The following is a 21596-nucleotide window of genomic DNA, read 5'->3' as shown; positions in this document are numbered from 1 at the left end:
GGTAGGTCCTGTCTAGCCTCGTCACTACTTCGCCAGGGTTAGGCCAGGCACTTACCAGCATATGAGTTCGGTTGTGCTGATGCTACAATCTGTGAATTTTTGTGCACAGATCAGGGAGTAGCTTACGGACCGCCGCAGTAGGACTTCCGGGAGCTATCTTCAGTCCAGGGACTCTCGAGGTAGCCTAGCTTACGTTCGCAGGCCGAAGTCCCTTTACATGCTTTTCGTTTGTTTCTCTTGTATCGGACAAACATGATGTATTTTCCTTTCAGACATTGATTGTAGTAATCTGTAGTAGTACGTGAGCTAGTGACACCAGACCTTGGGTAGCGATGTGTATTAAACTTCCGCACTTTTGGTTCTCCGTTGCTTTAGATTTAAAGTCCTCCGCTTGAATTCTTTTATCTCGTTTATTATATTGTTTGAAGGAAAGCAGAAAAAAGTATTTTAAATATTTGGCTTGCCTAGCTCCAATAGTAGGCGCCATCACGACACCCGATGGTGTGAAATCCGGGTCGTGACATTGGTTGCGATCAATTTTTGGCACTGTTGCCGGGGAGCTTACGGTGTTGACTATCTGTTTAGTTAGTTTTGTATTTTGCTTCTCTTTCCTTCTTGTTTACTAATTTTGTTTATGCCGATCAATCAGGTACCAATGGCTCTTAATGCAAATGACCCTCTCGGAAACTTGATAGTGGGGGAGGAGGTAGATGATCTTAAGCAAGATGAGGTGCCTCTTGCACCTCAAGGACAACAAAGAGGCCGAAATGCCAATCTAAATGCAAATGAGATCAACAATATTCCAGACCCTCCTCCGCCACCACCGAGAGTGGCTCCTAGAGTTTTATCAAATCAAGGATATGCTAGTGCTATTGTTCCTCCCCGAATTCGGGCGGGGAACTTTCAAATCACAATTGTTATGCTGACCCTGCTCGAGCAAAGAGGGTATTTCATGGGCGCCTCCTATCTAAATGCCTACAAGAACTTGAAAGGGTTCGTCGATACATGTTGGGGTAGTAAGCAGACAAACGTGTCCGAGGATTCATTGAGATTGAGGCTTTTCCCGTTCTCTCTTCGGGGTAAAGCATTGGATTATTTAGAAAGGCTCCCCAACCATTCCATCACAACTTTGGGATGAGTTAGCGGATAAATTTATTGGGAAATTTTTCTCACTAAGACATATGGCAGCTCTTCGGAATTAAATTTTAGCCTTCAAGCAAGGACCAACGGAACCAATACATGAAATTTGGGAAAGGTATAGGACTATGTTGAAAGAGTGCCTGAATAACGATATGACCGAGGCGATGATTCAACAAACCTTTTATCGGGGCATCAACACCACAAATCAATGCAGTGTGAACCAATTGGTCGGGGGAAATTTTATGAAACTTTCTTATGACGAGGCACGTGACATACTTGATGAAATGGCCGAGACTTCTTCATCATGGCAAAGTAGAGCGAAAGTGCCCCAAGGTGACCCTACAGTCATCCATTTGCACAAGGAATTGCACTATCATGGCCAAGCTATTGCTGAGCTTACCACAACTATGAATCAATTGGAAAAGGCGCAATTGCAATAAGTCCAAAACCCGTGCCAAGTCAATGCAATGGAAGGTGTTTCTATGTTGAAAAGGAGGCAAAGAGGACAACAACCTCAAGGTAATTGTGAACAATATGACAACAATGATGGTGGTGGTTATTCAAATGAGAGCTATGATGATCAAAGCGAAGATGTCCAATATGTCAATAACTACCAAGGGAATAGAGGCAACTCTCCAAATCAACAATGGCGTCCCCAAGGAAATTAGGGCAACCAACAATATGGAGGCGGTAATTGGAATAATAACAACCAACAACAAGGTGGCGGCAATTGGAACAACAATAAACCAAACAACATTTGGGGTAATCAAGGTAACAACCAAGGCAATTGGAATGGGAACAACAATAATTGGAGCAACAACAAAAATCAAGGAGGGTGGAACAATAGCGGGAACCAAGGAAATCGGGGGCAAAGATTTCAAAGGCCCCCCATGTACCAACAATAGAGCAATCCACCCCCTTTCCCTTCTCAAGGTCATAGTTCTTCCGGATGTGATGTGGGAAGGCTTGAAAGCATGTTTGAGCAAATGATGACAAAGAACCAAGATTCCGATGCCCAGTTGGCTTCTCATAATACATCTATCCGGAACTTGGAGGTGCAATTAGGCCAAATCTCTCAAGCATTGAATACTCATCCAAAGGGTGCTCTACCAAGTGATACGGTAGTGAACTCGAAGAGTGGGAATAATAATCATATGATGGCGGTTACAATAAGAAGTGAGAGAGGCGGTGATGTGAATGCCTCAAAGCAAAAGCAGGTTGTGGGTGAAGATGCTCAGTTGCAGGATGATGATGTACCTTTGATTGTTGATGATGTGGTTAATCAAAAATGTGAACAATGATGTGCGGATTGATATTGATGATCAAGCCGAGGTAGAGACTCAAGATGCCGTGAACCCGTCTAGGGAACACGTGATTGACATGCCGAACCGGTTGTACCAAAGGCCAAGGCACCTCTGCCTAGGCCACTTCCACCTTATCCTCAACGGTTAGAAAAGCAAAAGAGTGACAATCAATTCAAAAAGTTCATTAACATGATGAAGAGACTCACATTCAATATGCATTTGGTAGAGGCACTTGAGCAAATGCCGGGGTATACTAAGTTCATGAAAGATTTGGTAACAAAGAAGAGGTCGATGGAGTGTGAAACAATTAAAATGACTCATCAAGTGAGTGCCATAGTGCATTCAATGGCAACCAAGCTTAAGGACCCAGGAGCTTTTAATATCCCTTGTACTTTTGGAAGTGCTGATTTTGCCAAGGCCCTTTGTGACTTGGGGGCTAGCATAAATTTGATGACGTACTCGGTCTTCAAGACTTTGGGAATCGGACAACCTCGACCTACCTCAATGAGACTTCAAATGGCGGATAGATCAATGAAGCTACCTTTGGGTATTATTGATGTGTGCTTGTCTGGGTGGACAAATTCATATTGTCGGCCGACTTTATCATATTGAATTGTGAGGTGGACTTTGAAGTGTTGATTATTCTTGGTAGACCTTTCCTAGCCACGGAAAAGGCATTGGTTAATGTTGAAGTGGGTGAGTTGACCTTCCAAGTGGGGGATGAGAAGTAGGTATTCCATGTTTGCAAATTAATGAGAAAACCCAATAGCACGGAGATGTGTTCATTTGTGAACATTATCACAGCTGTGATAGTGGATGACACAAGTTCCATGATCCATGTTGAAGATCCCTTTGAGGTCGTGCTTCTTAATATGGATGTCAATGATGATGCTAGTAGAGTGGAGTGCGTGAATTCATTGCATGGTATGGGTTCATGTTCATATGAGCCGAGGAAGCTATCTTTGGATCTTGAAAATCGTAAAATTCCATCAACAAAGCCATCAATTGAGGAGCCACCGCTGTTGGAGTTGAAGTCACTTCCTCCACACCTCAGGTATGAATTCTTGGGTTCAAATTTTGCTTTACCAGTTATTCTTTCTTCTTGCCTTACTAACATGCAGGTTGAGGCCACCTTGGCGGTTCTTTAAAAGCGGAAAAGGGCAATTGGATAGACTCTAGCTGATATTCGGGGAATAAGCCCCGCATTTTGCATGCACTAAATCATCTTGGAGGAGGATGCAAAGCCTTCCTTGGAGAATCAAAGAAGACTAAATGAGGCAATGCAAGAAGTGGTAAAGAAAGAGGTTATCAAATGGTTAGACGTCGGTGTGGTTTATCCTATCTATGAAAGTTCTTGGACTTCTCCGGTGCAATGTGTGCCGAAGAAGGGTGGTATGACTGTGGTGACCAGTGACAACAATGAACTCATTCCTACTCGCACAGTCACCAGGTGGAGAGTATGCATGGATTATCGGAAGCTAAACAAGGTGACCCGAAAAGATCATTTCCCATTTCCATTCCTTGACCAAATGCTAGATTGTCTTGCGGGGCGTGCTTTTTATTGCTTTCTGGATGGTTACTCGGGGTACAATCAAATTCTAATTTCCCCGGAGGACTAAGAGAAGACCACATTTACATGTCCTTATGGCACATTCGCTTTCTCTACAATGCCATTTGGATTGTGTAATGCTCCGCCGACCTTCCAACGTTGCATGATGTCTATTTTCACCGACATAGTGGAGGACATCTTGGAGGTCTTCATGGATGATTTTAGCGTGGTTGGGGATTCTTTTGAGGATTGCTTGATAAACTTGGATAGAGTGTTGGCCCAATGTGAAGACACCAACCTTGTTCTCAATTGGGAAAAGTGCCATTTTATGGTAGAATAAGGTATAATGTTGGGTCAGAAGATCTCGAAGCAAGGAGTTGAAGTTGATAAGGCCAAGATTGAGGTTATTTCTAGGCTCCCTCCCACTACTTCTGTCAAAGGGGTGAGGAGTTTCCTTGGGCACGCGGGGTTCTACCGGAGGTTCATAAAGTATTTTTCTAAAGTGGTACACCCGTTGTGAAACTTGCTAGAGAAATATGCAAAGTTCTTGTTCGATAAGAATTGTATGCAAGCATTCTAGCTTCTTATGCTCAAGTTGACTTATAGCCCCATCAGTACCGCACCAAATTGGAGCTTGCCTTTCGAGCTCATGTATGATGCTAGTGACGTTGCGGTTGGAGCTGTTTTGGGCCAAAGGATCAACAAGATGTTTCATCCGGTGTATTACGCAAGCAATACCATAAATGAGGCTCAAAGAAACTACACAGTCACCGAGAAAGAATTGTTGGCTATTGTATTCTCTATGGAAAAATTCCGACCTTACCTTTTGGGGGACAAAGTTATAGTGCACACCGATCAGCCACCCTTAAGTATTTGATGACTAAGAAAGACTCCAAGGCAAGATTGATGAGATGGGTGTTACTTCTTCAAGAGTATGATCTAGAAATTGTTGACTAGAAAGGTAGTGAGAATTAAGTGGCGGACCACTTGTCCCATTTAGAGGAGGAGGGGAGGCCTTGTGACGGCCGTGAGATTAATTACTCATTTCCCAACGAGCAACTCCTTGCGGTGTCAATGAATGGAATGCCATGGTTTGCCAATGTTGCCAATTATTTCGTTACCGGAATAATCCTGTATGAGCTCTCTTCTAACCAAAGGAAGAAACTCAAGCGGGATAGTTTGGATTTCTATTGGGATGAGCCATACTTGTTCAAGATTTGCATGGATGGTGTGATTCGTAAATGTGTCCCGAAAGAAGAACAATTGAGTATCTTAGAGGCTTGCCATTCTTCACTCTTTGGTGGACATAATGGTGGGGTGAGAACCGCCTCAAAAGTTCTTAGTTTTGGGTTCTATTGGCCTACCTTGTTCAAATATGTGGGTGGAATTTCAAAAAGGGATGAGATGCCTCTCAATACAATTCTAGAAGTGGATATTTTTGATGTTTGGGGCATCGATTTAATGGGTCCTTTTGTGAGCTCTTGTGGGAACACTTACATTCTCGTGGCAGTGGTTATGTCTCAAAGTGGGTTGAAGCCATAGATTTCCCCAACAATGAAGCCCAGAGTGTTGTGGCATTCTTGAAAAAGAGTATCTTCACAAGGTTTGGCACTCCTCGTGCTATCATTAGTGATGGGGGGTCTCACTTTTGCAACAAGGCTTTTGACACGCTGCTTTCCAAGTACGGTGTCAATCATAAAGTTTCGACCCCCGATCATCCTCAAGCTACTGGCCAAGTGGAAGTCTCCAACAGAGAAATTAAGAGTATCTTGTCTAAAACCGTCAATGCTAATAGGACCGATTGGTCGAAAACGTTGGATGACGCTCTTTGGGCTTATTTGACGGCTTACAAAACTCCGATTGGTATGTCTCCATATCGGTTGGTGTTTGGGAAAGCTTTCCATCTTCCAGTGGAATTAGAGCATAAGGCCATGTGGGCGTAGAGGAAGTTGAACTTAGAATGGGATGTTGCGGCAAATCTTCGGGTTGAACAACTTAATGAGCTCGATGAGTTTAGATTCCATGCCTACTCCAGCTCGTCCTTGTACAAGGACAAAATGAAGTACCTTAATGACAAATATGCTCGGGGCAAGGAGTTCAAGGTTGGACATATGGTTCTCTTGTTCAATTTCCGATTACGTCTATTTCCGGGAAATCTCAAATCAATGTGGAGTGGGCCATTTGAAGTTGTGTTTGTGACCCCATTTGGTGCTCTTGATCTAAAGAACAAAAATAGTTAGGTTTTCAGAGTTAATGGGCATCAGGTCAAGCATTATCTTGGGAAATTTGATGATAGCCCCGTGGTGGCACTTCTCCATCTAAAGTGATGTGCTTGTAACATGTGTCATGCCGTGACATTAAAACAGGCGCTGCTTGGGAGGCAACCTATGTCTTTTTTTCTATGTTTTTCTTGGTAGTGTAGGTTTGATTTTTGAACTAATTGATTGTGAGATGTTGCAGGGATTGAGTTGATGCAGTGCAAAATAGTTTGAAAAAAGTTGAACAGTCTCTGAAGTTTGCCAGTGCGGTCGCATTGTACTTTGTGCGGTCTGCACTGGCGATGGTCAAAAAGTGGTTCTCTCTGAAGTTTGCCACCACGGTCGCATTCCATTTAGTGCGGTCCACGGTGGACCTCCGCAGTCGTGGTCTGCTTTTGTGCGGTCCGTGAAGGTTGCCTACTCAAGCTTCAATTTAACAAACCCAGCACAGTCCGCGGTCGATTTTGTGCGGCCGCACTGGTAGGTAAGGCTGGGACCCTCACCTTTTTCTATAAATAGAGCCCAAGGTTCACAGCTTACACTTTTCAAAATTTTAACATTCAGACCCCTAAAAGCTACTGTTCACTCTCTCTTCTGATAGTAATTCTTGCTTAGCCTGATTAATTGTATCTCATCATCACAATCTGGTAACAATTTATCATCTTTCTTTGTTTTATATTATAATTTCGTCTTGTTTTTCATTCCCTGTAGCTAGAGTCTCTTCTTCTTCCCATTTTTTTTATTTCATTTGTTAGCCTAGGAATGTGTAATGGTTTGATATTGTGTGTTTAAAGACCTTTGTGAACTGGGTAAAATGAGTAGGGACAAGTTAGGTGGAAAACTTGAACAAAAATAGCAAAAACTTAAACCCTAACTTAGTGCCTGTTCAAAGTACTCTCTGTGGCCAGCGGTCGACTTTGTGCAGTCCGCGGTGCCCTGACACGGTCCTCATTACCATTTTGCACGGACCGCGGTGTTCAAGTGACTGAAAGTGAATCTGTGCCCAGCGCGGCCGCATTGCACTTGTGCGGTCCGCGCACTGGCACACTGCGGCCGCAATCCCACTTTGTGCGGACCGCGGTGGGATGATTCAGAGAGGTGATTTTTGGGCCTTTGCCCAAATGCGGACCACGGTCACCTTTACACGGTCCGTAGTGTCCCCAATGCGGCCGCACTACTGTTTGTGCAAGCCACGGTGCTCTGTTCTGCAACTGTTTCTGCAACATTTCTTCTACTATCTGCAATTCAATTTCAACACTTGTTTCACTGCCTGTGCTGATACTAACCATGTTAGATGTGTATGCTTGTAGATAATGGTCAAATAACGAGGCAACGGCTCGAAACAACCCGGCCGAGGTAATTCCTCCTAGGAGGGAAGCAAAGGATGGTAAAACTCACCCCCTAGGCTAGAAAAAACATAAAATAAATGAGGAAAGCAATCAAAGCAGCTGATGGAGCCATTGACAGCTCGGGGAGTGAGTACGAGCCCTCCCGGGAGATCTCTTCAGATTCAGTCCCTTTATACATCGTGTATCCGAAGAGCACCATACATAGAGACACTCCTCCATATTCACTCGATGCTCTAGCTTCAATCAACATTTCTTCTGGGTCATCTGAGGGCTCAGCAGCAGGTAGTAGGGGTGAATACTCTACCTCTCCCACAGCGTCACTATCTGTAGAGGGTGCTAAGGGTGATAAGGGAGATGGGGAGTTACCTGGGGGTGGTGTGCCTCAGGTTAGGGGTGTTGAACGGACTAGGAATCCCTCTATTTGGGGGGATATATTTGTCAGTCAGGTGGCGTTCCACAAGTTTAGAGAATGGTGGCCGTCACGAAAGTTTATACATGAGAGGAGCTTCATTGACAGAGACTTTTTACCCCTACACCCCAATGTACATAGATAGTTTCAAGCTAGAGTGGGTTGGGAGTTCTTTAAAAATAATTGTATGGACACAAATAAGCACATGGTAAAGGAGTTTTATAGAAATGTGGCCCACATCTTGAAGGGCACTAAAGTGACCAAAGTGCGAAACAAAAATGTCATATTTATCGGGAAGGCGCTAAATGAATACTTGGGGTTCATTGAAGAAGATGAGTCCCTATACAATGAAAAGTTGGCAATGGGCGAGGAGGTTCGTCCGTGGTTAGCTTCATACCTGGCAATCCCAGGTACGGTTCCAGAGTGGTTGCAAGCAGGGGCCAAAATACTTCGGAAGACCTTCAATTTTGAGGCTAGGGGGTGGTTGACTTTTGTGTGCAGTCGGCTTGACCCCACTAACCATGATTAGACTATTCCGCTTGCCCGAGCTGTTCTTGTTTCATCTATAATGGCAGGATACCCTATCAACATAGGGAATGTGATGTCCTGCATTATTTTGCTGTGGGGGTTGAGCATGACCGGAACTACCCTTTTTCCAGCACCCTCACTATGTATTTCTGGGACTTGAAGGTGGATAAGAGACCTTTTGACATCAACGTCAAACCTGTGGTGCCATTTTCATGGTACAGTCTGAAGGGGTCAGACAACCCCAAGGACAAAAATTACAATCCACCTGCTTCTGCCCAAACCGGCCAGTCTAAAGAGCTAGTTGCTTTAGCGCCCTCCACTGAGCCTACCTCCACAGTTGCTGACATGCCTCCCGGACCTTCCACTACTGCTAGTCCCTCTACTTCAGATGGCCCGGGGATTCCATCTTCCTGGACCCATCCTATCACCGCCCACCAGTTGAGCCAGACACTTTATAGCTTGAACAACTGGATGGGGACTGCTTCATCCAAGTTGTCCACATTGACTTCTACCATTGCAGCTCAGTCAGCACCATAGCCAGTGCAGGTGCCCCAATCTATCGAGGATTCACTTAAAGAGATTATTGCCAACCAACAAATCCTCGATTCTCAGAATGCCTTGGCTAACACAATGGATTCACATGGCAAGGCCCTGAGAGAGCTTGCCAGGGAGCACAAGAAGCTACGCAAAACACGGGCTTCCAAGTAATTTGTAAAGGCGCTGCGGGAGGATGTTGACAAACTGAAGGCAGACCAACTGCCTTTAGACTTACTATTTGAGGATCCAGCCCTAGCAATAGCACCAGTAGCAGAGCCACAGCAGGAGAAGACTCAGAGGCTTAGTAGGACAAAGAGGAAGCTCCCTAGTGTAGACGAGGCGATCATCCAGTTGGCAGACCCACAAGAGGTCTCCTCTAGTCAGCCATAGGTTGCTCTGGATATTCAGCCCGTACAGGTCTGAGCCCCAGTCCCAGCAGCTGAGCAGTAGGTGACCAGGAACCAGTCTGAGGTTCCCATACATATAGATGACCCGGGGACCACTCATGCTCCCATGCATATAGACGAGGCTTATGGAGCTCCTATATCCTTTCATCTTGATTTTTGTTTCTTATTTGTTTAGTTGGCATTGTCCCCAATGCCAGCTTTCATTTGTGTGGGTGTGCCCTACTTTTTATCCGGATAATTTTATATATTAATTGACTTAGTTTATTTTTCTGTTGATTTTCTATTTGGTCTTTATATAACTTTACATTTAGTTATTTTTATCGTACTTTTTATCTTTTCTTTGGTCTGTATATAAAGTTATATTTTTGTATATATTTATCCCCCGTTGTATATTCTAATCCCTTATTGTAAATATTCATTCTATTTTCTATTTTCATACAAATTTTTCATTTTTTAGCTTAGTATATAGGCTCGCAACCTCGTTGTTCTGTTTTTGGCGTTTTCAATAAACCCTTGGTTTTCGTAATGCCACGGTTCTTTTCAAGGGTGGAGTATTGTGCGAACCGGGTGGCTCTTCCCGATGATGGATGGTATGACACCCTTCTTAAGAGTTTGAGTCCGTTTTTGATTTTTCTTTTGTTTTTAGTAGTTTATAAGTTAAGGTACCTCAAGCAAAGCTTCACTTGGGCCTAGCACATTTGCCTTTGATCCCATGGTCAAAGACAAATGGTTGTGTTTAGGATGGTGAAAGTAGTGACCTTGAGACTCTTGTTTTGACCAAACAAATATCATGTGGTCTTTCGGGACTATTGTGTTCTCAATCGTGTCTAAGGTTGCTGTGGGCCCCCGACTCTATGTCTTTAGCAATCCTTGAGTGTGTGTGATGAGAAATCGAATTATGAGTCTAAGTCCCGGGCCAATGGTCTAGTACTTGCCCTGAATGTTTGTTGAGGCAAAATTTTGAGTGAAATATGACTTGAGAAGTAATTATAGGCTCACCATGATCCAAAATAATAGGCGAACAATTTCATAGCCTACCAATGATATAAGCCTATACCCGCTCTAAATTATACCCTCTCTTGGCACCCACATCGTCCCTTGAGTATAAAGGAAATAAAGTGATAAAAGGTACAAAAGCAAAAGGAAAAGAAGGCGATGAAAAAGAAAGAAAAGAAAAAGACAAAAAGAAAGCCCAATGTGCACAGAATAAAACGGGATTCAAGAAAAACAAAAGTGAAAAAAAGGAGTGAAAAAAGTAGAAAAAGGAGAAATTCTTTGAATTGCATAAGAAAGAGTGACAATGTGTCTCTCTAACCCCTTGAAAAGAAGTGAAATACTCAAAGAGTCAAAGAGAATTGTGCCAAAATGAATCAAAAGAAGTGCTTAAGGGAAGATGGAACCCATATAGACCAACAACTTTTCCTACCCTGAACCAAAAGCCTTCACATTGACTCCACAAAAGCCCTATATGATCTTGAGTTGGATGACGCTCACATTAGTGGATACTTACATGATGGTCAAGCATATGGTACTTAGATCCGGACTTGTGACCTTTCCTTGAGAGAGACGAGTGAATTTTCATTAACCTTGGTTTGTGTGCTCATACTCTAAAAGGTGAGGTTTGCTTGGGGAGAGTTGAGGATGGGTGAGTTTGGGTTCCACAGCGACCAAAGTAATTGAGAGAGTTCTTTGATGTAATGAGTCAATTCTTGATGCTCTTGTGTCACACTTGATGCATAGTTTTTTTTCAAAGTTTAGATTTTGTTAATGATCCATTCGTATTGAGGGCAATTGTTAGTCCCAATTGATGCTTGTTAAGGCTACTTTAAGACATCTTAAATTACTTAAATTTTCCTTTAAAAGGTGGGTCTTATTTTGTTTGCTTGAGGACAAACAAAGGTTTAAGTATGGGGGAGTTGATAAGTTAGGATTTTAACATATTTTATTCCCCTACTTGCGTATGCTTTGATCATATATTATTACAAAATAGTCCTAAAAATCTCACAAGTTGTGCTTGATTGCAGATTTGATCGACAAAGTGACGAAATATCAAAGATCGGCTCAAAAAGTAGTGAAATCTGCTCAAGTATCAAAAACCAAGAAGTCTAAGGAAAGAAGGCCCAGTGTGGACCGCGCAAAGTCGAATGCGTCCGCACTGGGTGGTTCAGAGAGTTGGTAAATCAGGCTAGACGCAGCGCGACCGCGGTACACATCTTGCGGTCCGCAGTGAAGGCTCCACGGCCGCACTACTCTTTTGTGCAGTCCGTGGTCATGAGATTCATAGATATGAAGTTTCCAAAGCCAATTCCATGCGGTCCGCAGTCGCGATTGCGCGGACCGTGCTAGATCCCTCTACGGTCGTGGTCCATTTTACGCGGTCCGCGGAGTTCAAGATCAGAGAAGCAAAAGTCACAGTCTTAGAGCCCAATGCGGCCGCGGTCCACTTAGTGCGGCCCGCACTGACCCTGTAGGGGTATTTTTGTCCAGTTTTCCTAGCCTAGTATAAATAGAATATTTTACCATTTTTAGGGTGTCAGATATATTAGAGGAGAGCTGCGCTCGTGGGGATATCAATTATAGCCAATTTTGGCATCTTAGCTTCAAATTAACAATAGCATTTAATTAATATGTCTTGTTTTTCATCTATTTCTTCATTTTCTTCTTCAAGCATGAGTAGCTAAACCCATTAGCTAGGGTTGTGGCTCAACCCTAGTGTGGGTAATTGATGGGTATTGCCATCTAGTGTTAGATTTACTATGGGTGTTTGTTATTTGGGTTGATTTTATGTTTAATCTAGATTTGGTGATTGCAAACACTGATTCAAGCTTTGTGGGTTTAACTGTTCTTGAGAAAGAGAGTCTATGACCCCAAAATTGACCCAACAAGGAATTGGGATGGATTTATGATAACTGATAGTCCCAATTAACGGGTTAAACCTCGAGAGAGTAATTACCGTACTTGAGCCCTAGTTGTTTGGTCTAATTTGCCTACCCATTTGGTCTCGAGAGAGTCAATTGGGCAAAATCACTTTCTCTACTGAGAGGTGTGAGAGTGGGTAAAATTATGCAATGTTTATAGCATAAGCCCCAATTATTTCAATCGAACCTTAGTAATATCTACCCGTCCATTAGCCACCTAGGTAGTGCCACAACCCTAGTGCCCTTCTTCCCATTAGATACAACTTAGCAATATACTCGTAGCATAATTTAGTGTTAATCAATAGCTTTATAAAAATAGTTATAATTCAAAAAACCGAAAAATGTTTGAAGTGACATTAGGAGTACAAACACATCTCTAGGCTAGACAAACACTCCAACTCCCTTTCTAGCTCCCTAAGGAAATCGATCCCGACCCTCATATCGGGTACTCTTCCTACCTTAGTGTAGCATCGAGTTGGCTGAGATCATCCGCACAAGGCACTGGACAGCAGTACCCTCAGGAAGGTCTTTGCTGCTGCAGTCCATTTTGTGCGGTCCGCACAGGGGGTCTGAGAGGGGCATAAATAGACGAGATTTTTCAGTTATTTTTCATTTTTCAAAACCCCAATAACATAAGAGGCGATTTTTCAAACAACCTTTCTTCTCCAAATCAATTGTAAGTTATTTTTAACTAGTTTTCTTCAATCATTAACATCCTTTAACATGATTTCAACTTCAAGTCTGTGATTTTCATAGGGGGAATTGGGTGTTTTGGGTAGAACCTAGGTTTTTCAAAATTTGGGGATTTGGACCTCGACTTGAGGTCTGATTTCAAAACAAATTATATATTTGAGTTCGTGGGGGAATGGATAATTGGGTTTTGGTTCGAACCTTGGGTTTTGACCACGTGGGTCCGAGGGCAATTTTTGACTTTTTTGGGGTAAAACTTTGGAAAACTCATTTTCATGCATTGGGATTGATTCATTTAGCGTTTATTGATGTAATTAAGTAATTTGTTACTAGATACGAGCGAATTAGCGGTGGAATCAGGGGGTAAAGCTATAATTGAACCTTGAGTTCTGTTCGTGGCATCGAGGTAAGTATTTGGTCTAACCTTAACTTAAGGGATTAAGATTTGAGTCCTATATTCTACGTGGCATTTGTTCAGTACGACGTATAGGCATGGTGACGAGTATCTATACGTTGGTGTCTAGCATGATCGTGAGTCTTTATATTGTGCATATTATAATTTCGTTGTATCTTCCATGCCTTGATGATGATTTCTATATATTGTGAAATGCTTGTGAAAGGAATTATGACTTTTGAACATCGAGGAGCATTGGCTCAATTTATATTACAAATTGTGAAAATATATGAGATAATTGAACCCTTTGGAGCATTGGCTCGAGGTGTAAAGTGAGTTATGAAGTAAAAGTGAAACAAAGAGAAAGATTTATTAAATTGTTCCCTCGTCGGGATGTTTGTTGCTTTGTTAATTATCTCCCTTGCTGGGATGCTGAGATTATTGATGTTGTTCCCTTGCCGGGATTTCTGTTATTATTTGTTTACTCCCTTGCCCTTTGTTTGTGATTGTTGTTTGGGTGAAGAAGAGTATTAAAGCACGAAAGGTGTTGCCGTGCATTGTTTGTTGTTGTGAGGAAAGAGTGTAAAGCACGAAGGGTGATGTCGTGACGTACGATGTACCATTCTGTACCAATTTTCATTGATTATATGGTGAGAAAAGAGAGTAAAAGCATGAAGGGTGATGAAGTGCATATCATTATTATATGATTGATTTGGTGAGGACGAGAGTAAAAGCACGAAGGGTGATGCCGTGCATACTTTTATTATAAAATTGCTTTGGTGAGGATGAGAGTGAAAGCACGAAGGGTGGTTCCGTGCAAATTGTAATTTCTGATTCTTGTAAATATTCTAGTTATGTTGTTTCTTTCCTTACATGATGCTTTCTATTTGGAACTGTTATCTCCTCCACAACATGTTTCCCCCTCCCACATTGACTGGTTATTTCCTATATTTCTTTTCTGCTGTATATATATATTTTAACTGCACAGGTTTATTTGGCAGTCTGGTCCTAGCCTCATCACTACTTCACCGAGGTTAGACTAGACACTTACCAGCACATGGGGTCGGTTGTGCTGATACTACACTCTGCACTGTGTGCAGATCCAGGAGCAACTTTCGGACAGTAGTTGGAGGGCTTCCTTCAGTCCACCCGGAGATCCAAGGTAGACCTGCAGACGTGCACAGGCTCTGGCGTCCCCCTCTACTCCTCTATCCTTTTTCTCTGTTTCATTTTCTTTCGTTCAGAAAAAATATATTGAATTTTCTTCAAACCTTGGTTGTAGTAACTCTTAGATAGTCTGTGGCACTGTGACACCAAATTTTGGGATATTGAGGTTTTAAAAGGTGTAATAGACGTAGCCTTAAGTTATATAATTGTTGAATTCCGCCTTATTTAAAATTCCGCTTTTATTATACTGTCGCCTTTTGTTTGTTGGAAAGAAGCAATATGAAAGTGTAGCAGGTAGTTAAGGTGGATTGCCTAGCTCCCATTAGTAGGCTCCATCACGACTACCGATGGTGGAAAATTTGAATTGTGACACGACCAAGGTTGGTCGCTTTTTGGTCAATAATTTGGTCAAAATGTTGACCGGACTGATCAGACTTACTTGGTCAAAGAAATACTGAAATTAGCGACCAACTTTGATTGCTAAAGTGGGACCCACTTATAAAATTTTAATAATTATATTATTATTTGAAAAAAATTTATAAAATATAAATAAATATAATTTAAAATTAGCGACCAAAGATGGTCGCTAACGAAAGGGGAAGCAGATAAAGACCAACTTTGGTCGCTAATCTAGGACCCAGTTATAAAATTTTATTAATTATATTATTATTTAAAAGAATTATAAAATACAAAATAAATATAATTCAAAGTTAGTGACCAAAGTTGGTCGCTTACTACCAGGCCGGTTTGGGATCGTGACAAGTTGATATGAGAGCCTAGGTTACATAGGTCTCACGAGTCATGAGCAGGTTTAGTAGAGTCTCGCGGATCGGTACGAAGATGTTTATATTTATCCTTGAGAGGCTGCCGAACCTTTAGGAGAACTCCACATTCTTGAACTCTTGTTTAAATATAATTCAAAACAGTGAGTTTAAATATAAGTCAAAACAGTGAGGAAATAGTGATAAAAATCTCCGAAGGGTTCAAATGATTGGCACGAAGCCCAAATATGACAATCAGCCCAAATCATGATGATAACAAATCAATTTCAGTCAAATATGCAGTAAAATCATTAATCGGAACGGACCAAGTCACAATCCCCAATAGTAAAAGACCCTGCACTCATGATCCAGCGAGTGCCTCACCTCAATATACCACTACGATGTGCAATCCGGGGTTTCAAACCCTCAGAACATCATTTACAATCATTACTCACCTCGAACCTGCTACTTCTTTAGCTCGCGACGCCTTTGCCCCTCGAATTGACCTCCACGTGCGTTGAATCTATCCAAAATCAGAACGAATACGTCATAATATATTATGGGAATAAAGCCCAATCAAAATAAACCCAAAAATACCAAAATTCTTGAAATTAGCAAAAACCTGAGCCCCGGGCCCACATCTCGAAACTCAAAATTTTTTACATCAACGGGTTCCTTATCTCCCCACGAGTCTAACCATACCAAAGTTATCCAAATCCCATCACATTTCGACCCTCAAATCCGTGATTTTATCCAAGAGGGGTTTCTAAACTTTTCCAACAAAATTCGCGGATTAAATGCCAAAACTAGTAATAGATTCAAGTTATCCAACCATAATTGAGTTAAGAACACTTACCCCATTGTTATCTCCAAAAATCGCTCAAAAAATCGCCTTATCTGAGCTCCAAATCGTCAAAAATGGAAAATGGGAACGAAGTCCCTTTTTCAAAAATTAACATTTTGCCCAGGCCTTTCCTTCATCGCGTTCGCATGCTGTAGGTCGCGTTCGCGAAGGCCAATCCCCCAGACCCTTCGCGTTCGCGTTCCAGGTCTCGCGTTTGCGAAGGCCAATTACCCAGGCCCAATTTTCCTTCTACGCTTTCGCGGTTACTCTCCCGCGTTCGCGTAGAACCTTAGCCCACTCCTTCATGTTCGCGACTCCCCCTTTGCATTCGCAAAGGCCAAAATCACAGCCTCCTATTTTCCTCTTTGCGCTCACGAGACTCTCTCCGCGTTCGCGAAGAAGGAAACCGGATACCAGCAACCAGCAGTAGCGTTTTACCCAAATTCGATCCGTTAACCACCCAAAACTCACCCGAGGCCCCCGGGACCTCAACCAAAAATTCCAACACATCCTAAAACCTCATTCAAACTTGTTCCAATCATCAAAACACTTCAAACAACACCAAAACCATCAAATTACATCGAATTCAAGCCTAAGTTCTTCTAAAACTTACGAAACACGCTTTCGATAAAAAACCCAACCAAACCACATCCGAATGACCTTAAATTTTGCACGCATATCCAAAATCACCTAACAAAGCTATAGCAATTCTCGAAATTCCATTCCGACCCTCGGATCAAAATCTCATCTATCAACCGAAAATCGCCAAAATATTAACTTCGCCAATTCAAGCCTAATTCTACACCGGACCTCCAAAACCACTTCCGATCACACTCCTAAGTCACAAATCACCTCCCGGGGCTAACCGAACTATCGAAATTCACATCCGAGCCCTCTAACTCATAAGTCAACGTCCTGTTGACTTTTTCCAACTTAAGCATTCTTAAAAGAGACTAAGTGTCTCATTTCCTACCAAAACCTCTCCGAACCAACTCGACCACACATGACACAGATAACGAAGCATAAGGAGGCCGTAAATAGGGGAAATGGGGCAGTAACCCATGAGACGACGGGTCAGGTCATCACAGATAAGCACAGAAATCCGCTCCTCAGGCACAAATACACAATTAAACAAGTATATGACAACCAAATAAGAAAGACAAACACATAAGGCTTGCCCCTCGGGCAATATCTCAAAACAATACCAGCCCCTCGGGCTATATCTCAGAATAATACCAGCCCCTCGGGCTATATCTCACATCACAATGGGTACCCACGCTCACTGGAGGTGTGCAGACTCTGGGATGGGACCCTTACGGCCCAAGCGCAATATCAAGTCATCTCGTGGCATCAAATCTAGGCCCTCGACCTCATATCAATCACAAGCCACCTCGTGGCGTACATATCTCAGGCCCTCGACCTCATAATGAAATCAGTATCTAACTACTACGGCGTGCAACCCAATCCTAAAATATCCTCACAATTCAGGCCTCAACCTTACTCAGTCAAAAATCACATAAGCCACTCGAGCACCAGTAAAACATGATGCTCAAACCAAAATATTATTGGAAATATCATTTCAAGTGCTAAAGCAAAATAAACTTGGCTGAGTTTTTGAAAATAGTGGAAAATACATTACTGAGTTAAAGTATAAAATCAAAACAGTGAGGAAATATCAACAACAATCCCCGAAGGGTTCAAATAGTTGACACGAAACCCAAATATGGCAATCAGCCCAAATTATGATGATAACAAATAAGTTTCACTCAAATACGCGATAAAATCATCAATCTGGACGGACCAAGTCACAATCCTCAATACTGCACGACCCCACGCTCGTCATCCAACGTGTGTTTCGCCTCAATATAGCACTACGATGTATAATCCGGGGTTTCAAACCCTCAGAACATCATTTACAATTATTACGCACCTCAAAACGGCTAAATCTCTAGCTCGCGACAGCTTTGCCCCTCGAATCAGCCTTCATGCACGTCGAATCTAACCAAAATCAGAACGAATACATCACAATATGCTAAGGAAACAAATTCCAAGCAAAAACAATCAAAAAATACCAAAAATCCCGAAATTAGCCAAACCCGAGCTCCGGGACCACTTCTTGAAACTCAGAAATTTTCACATCATTAGATTCCTCGTCTCCTCACGAGTTCATACATATCAATAATACCAAAATCGGAGTTCAAATGACCCCTCAAATCCTCAATCTAAGATCTCTTAAACTCAAGCCCTAATCCTCCATTTTTAGCCCTTAAGTTCCTTTAATTTCAGTCTAAATTCATGAAATACCACCATAGAAATGTGTTTTTAGATCCAAAATTCATACCTTAGCGATGTCTCTTGATTTCTTTCTTTCAAATCGTCCAAAAGCTCTCAAGCCGAAGTCAAAAATGGTGAAAACCTTCAAAAATCGCGAAGGCAAGCTTATATACATTCTGCTCAGACATTGTCGCATCTGCAATTCAAGAACCGCTTCTGCGGTACTGCATTTGCAGTCTTCCATCCGCTTCTGCAGAATTCATTAAATCAACCACAACCGCATCTGCGAACTCCCTTCGCATCTGGGATTCCGCAGATGCGATCCCAATAGCCGCTTCTGCGGTCCAGCTCACCTGATCCCTTTCCGCTTTTGCGCCCAACTCGCCACTTATGCGGCACCGCACCTGCGGTCCCCAAACCGTAGGCGCGAGAACACCAAAAGCAACAAAAATCTGCAATCTCTCAAGTCTCAAAACTTCCCGTTAGCCATTGGAAATTACCCCGAGGCCCCCGGGACTTCAACCAAAAGCACAAACATAACCCAATACCTTATTCAAACTTGTTCCAATCATCAAAACACCTCAAACAACATCAAATCTACCAAATCACATCGGATTCAAGCCGAAGTTTCTAAAATCTTCCGAAATATACTTTTGATCAAATACCCAACCAAACCACGTCCGGATAACTTGAAATTTTATACACACATCCCAAATGACACAACGAAGCTACTGCAATTCTCGGAATTTTATTCCGACCTCTATATCAAAATCTCACCTATCAACCGGAAAATGCCGAAATCTCAATTTTTGCCACTTCAAGCCTAAACCTTTTACGGATTTCCAAAATATATTTCGATCACGCTCCTAAGTCCCAAATCATCCAACAGGGCTAACCAAATCATAAAATTTCTAATTCGAGATCATATACAAACAAGTCAAATTTTGGTCAAACATTTCAAACTTCAAGCTACAAACTAAGAATTGTTCTTCCAAGTTCATTCCGATTACTCTGAAAATCAAAACTAACGATTTATGTAAGTCAAAATACACCACACGGGGTAAGTCATGCCCGAGAACTGGCGATCAAAGATGTAAAAACTCAAAACAACCGATTGGGTCATTACAATGGATTTAATTACTTTATTAGGCGATATTAAAAGATAACAGCTGTCTGCATGTAGATGTAATGTTCCTACCAAAGAATGCTGCCAAAGATAAAACCTTGTTATCTATCCTTGCATTTTAGTTTTTATGACTGAAGCTTTTAGAGCTAACGAGATTGTTGTCAAAAAAGTAAGTAAAAGTAACTCTGCTTCATGTCATGTTTCAAGTAACACAAGAAAAACAGTCCATTAATATAATATAAAAGTACTCAAAAGAGGATATACATAAAGGAAAAGGCAGAGATTTTTGTTGACCGTTATGAACTCTTTTGCTATGTATCATTATTTACCACAGGTTGGGAAGACATGCATCTTCATACATTGACCACCGTGCTATGGTCGGTCGGGCAGTTACCACTAGTTGGGCAATAATATATTATTATTTACCATCGGTCAGGCAGTTATGCATTTATCACCGAGTTACGGCAGGTTGGGCAGTTACATATTTACCACCGAGCTACGGTTGGTTGGGCAGTTACATATTTACCACCAAACTACGGTCAGTTGGGCAGTCATGCATTCACCACCGAGTCATGCATTTATCACCGTGCTACGGCCGATCGGGCAGTTCACTGATCAGCTGGGCAGTCATGCATCATATGATATGGATAAGAGTATTAAAGAGAATTATTATGTATATGTAAATATAATAAGTATGCACATACGGTTGCACTTCAGAGATTCAGGTTGATTTTTATATGTCTTTAATTAATGTTGAATCATTGTTATGTTTCAGTTCTGCCTTACGTACTCAGTACATTATTCGTACTGACGTCTTTCTGTTGGGGACGCTGTATTCATATCTGCAGGTATAGATAATCAGTTTGACGAGCCCTCATAATAAATGAGATTGGTGTTCAGCGAAGGATCGGTAAGACTCCACCTCATTCAGAGTGCAACCGAGTCTATGAGTCATCATGTCAGATTTTGCTACAAACTTATGGGTAGGCCGGTACCCTATCCCATTTGATGTCAAATAATCTTAGAGGCTTTGTAGACTGAGGTTCATTTTGTACAATATGTTAGAGGCCTTGACGACCCATATTCATGTTTTAAGAACGATAGTTTATTGATATAGTATTTCCCACTTATAATTATACAATACGAGTTGTGGCCATGTTGGCCCATGATAGTTACAAAAAAAAAATGTTGCAGAGCGGTTCGCTCGGGCTAGTGCAACACCGGATGCCAGTCACGCCTCCTTAGGTTTGGATCGTGACACAATTCACTCCCGAGCTCGGATATACAAGTGATTTTGGAATCTGACCCCAAATCGAGGTCTAAACCCCTAATTTATAAAAATTCCTAATTCTACCCCAACCCCTAATTTCTACCATAGAAATCTTAGATTTTTGGTTGGAAATTCATGAAATGTGATGGAAAAGTGAAAGAAAGTGGCTTTGGATCACGTACCAAAGTTTTAGGGAAGATTTGGTCTTGGGAGAATCGCCTCTAGGGTTCTAGGATTTGAAAAATGTGAAGAATGGGTGAAAATCCCATATAAGTTATGTTTTGAACAGTTGCAGATATCGCGTTTGTGATCCCAGATTCGCAAATGCGAACTCGCAAATGCGGTCATAGTTTTGCAAATGCGAAGGTTGGTCTAGCTTGCTGGCATTGCAAATGCGAACAAGTGTTCGCTAATGTGGCCTCTGTTCAAGTCGCAATTGCGACAATGAGCTTCGCAAATGTGAAGTTCCCCTTCCCAGCCTTCTGATCACAAATGCAAAATAACTTCGCAAATGCGATGCTCGCATTTGTAAGCACACCAGCAAAATTCCTTAAGTCCAAATCACTATGTAGCCTATCCAAAACTCACCCGAGCCCTCGGGGCTCTAAACCAAACATGCACACAAGTCTAAAAATATCATACGGACTTGTTCGTGCTATCAAATCGCTAAA

General features: G+C 42.1%; 1 protein-coding gene across 1 annotated transcript; it reads left to right on the top strand.

The window, feature by feature from the left end:
- The first annotated feature begins 2633 nt into the window (after nt 1-2633).
- LOC138890528 (uncharacterized) lies at nt 2634-5535 on the top strand. Its single transcript, XM_070173922.1, has 4 exons — nt 2634-2991; nt 3078-3140; nt 3249-3498; nt 5151-5535. Exons 1-4 carry the CDS (start codon nt 2634-2636, stop codon nt 5533-5535), a joined length of 1056 nt encoding a protein of 351 aa, XP_070030023.1.
- Nucleotides 5536-21596: the final 16061 nt, after the last annotated feature.

This window comes from Nicotiana sylvestris, chromosome 4, assembly GCF_000393655.2.
Source record: "Nicotiana sylvestris chromosome 4, ASM39365v2, whole genome shotgun sequence".
NCBI lineage: Eukaryota > Viridiplantae > Streptophyta > Magnoliopsida > Solanales > Solanaceae > Nicotiana > Nicotiana sylvestris.
This window is presented reverse-complemented; position numbering and strand designations above follow the sequence as displayed.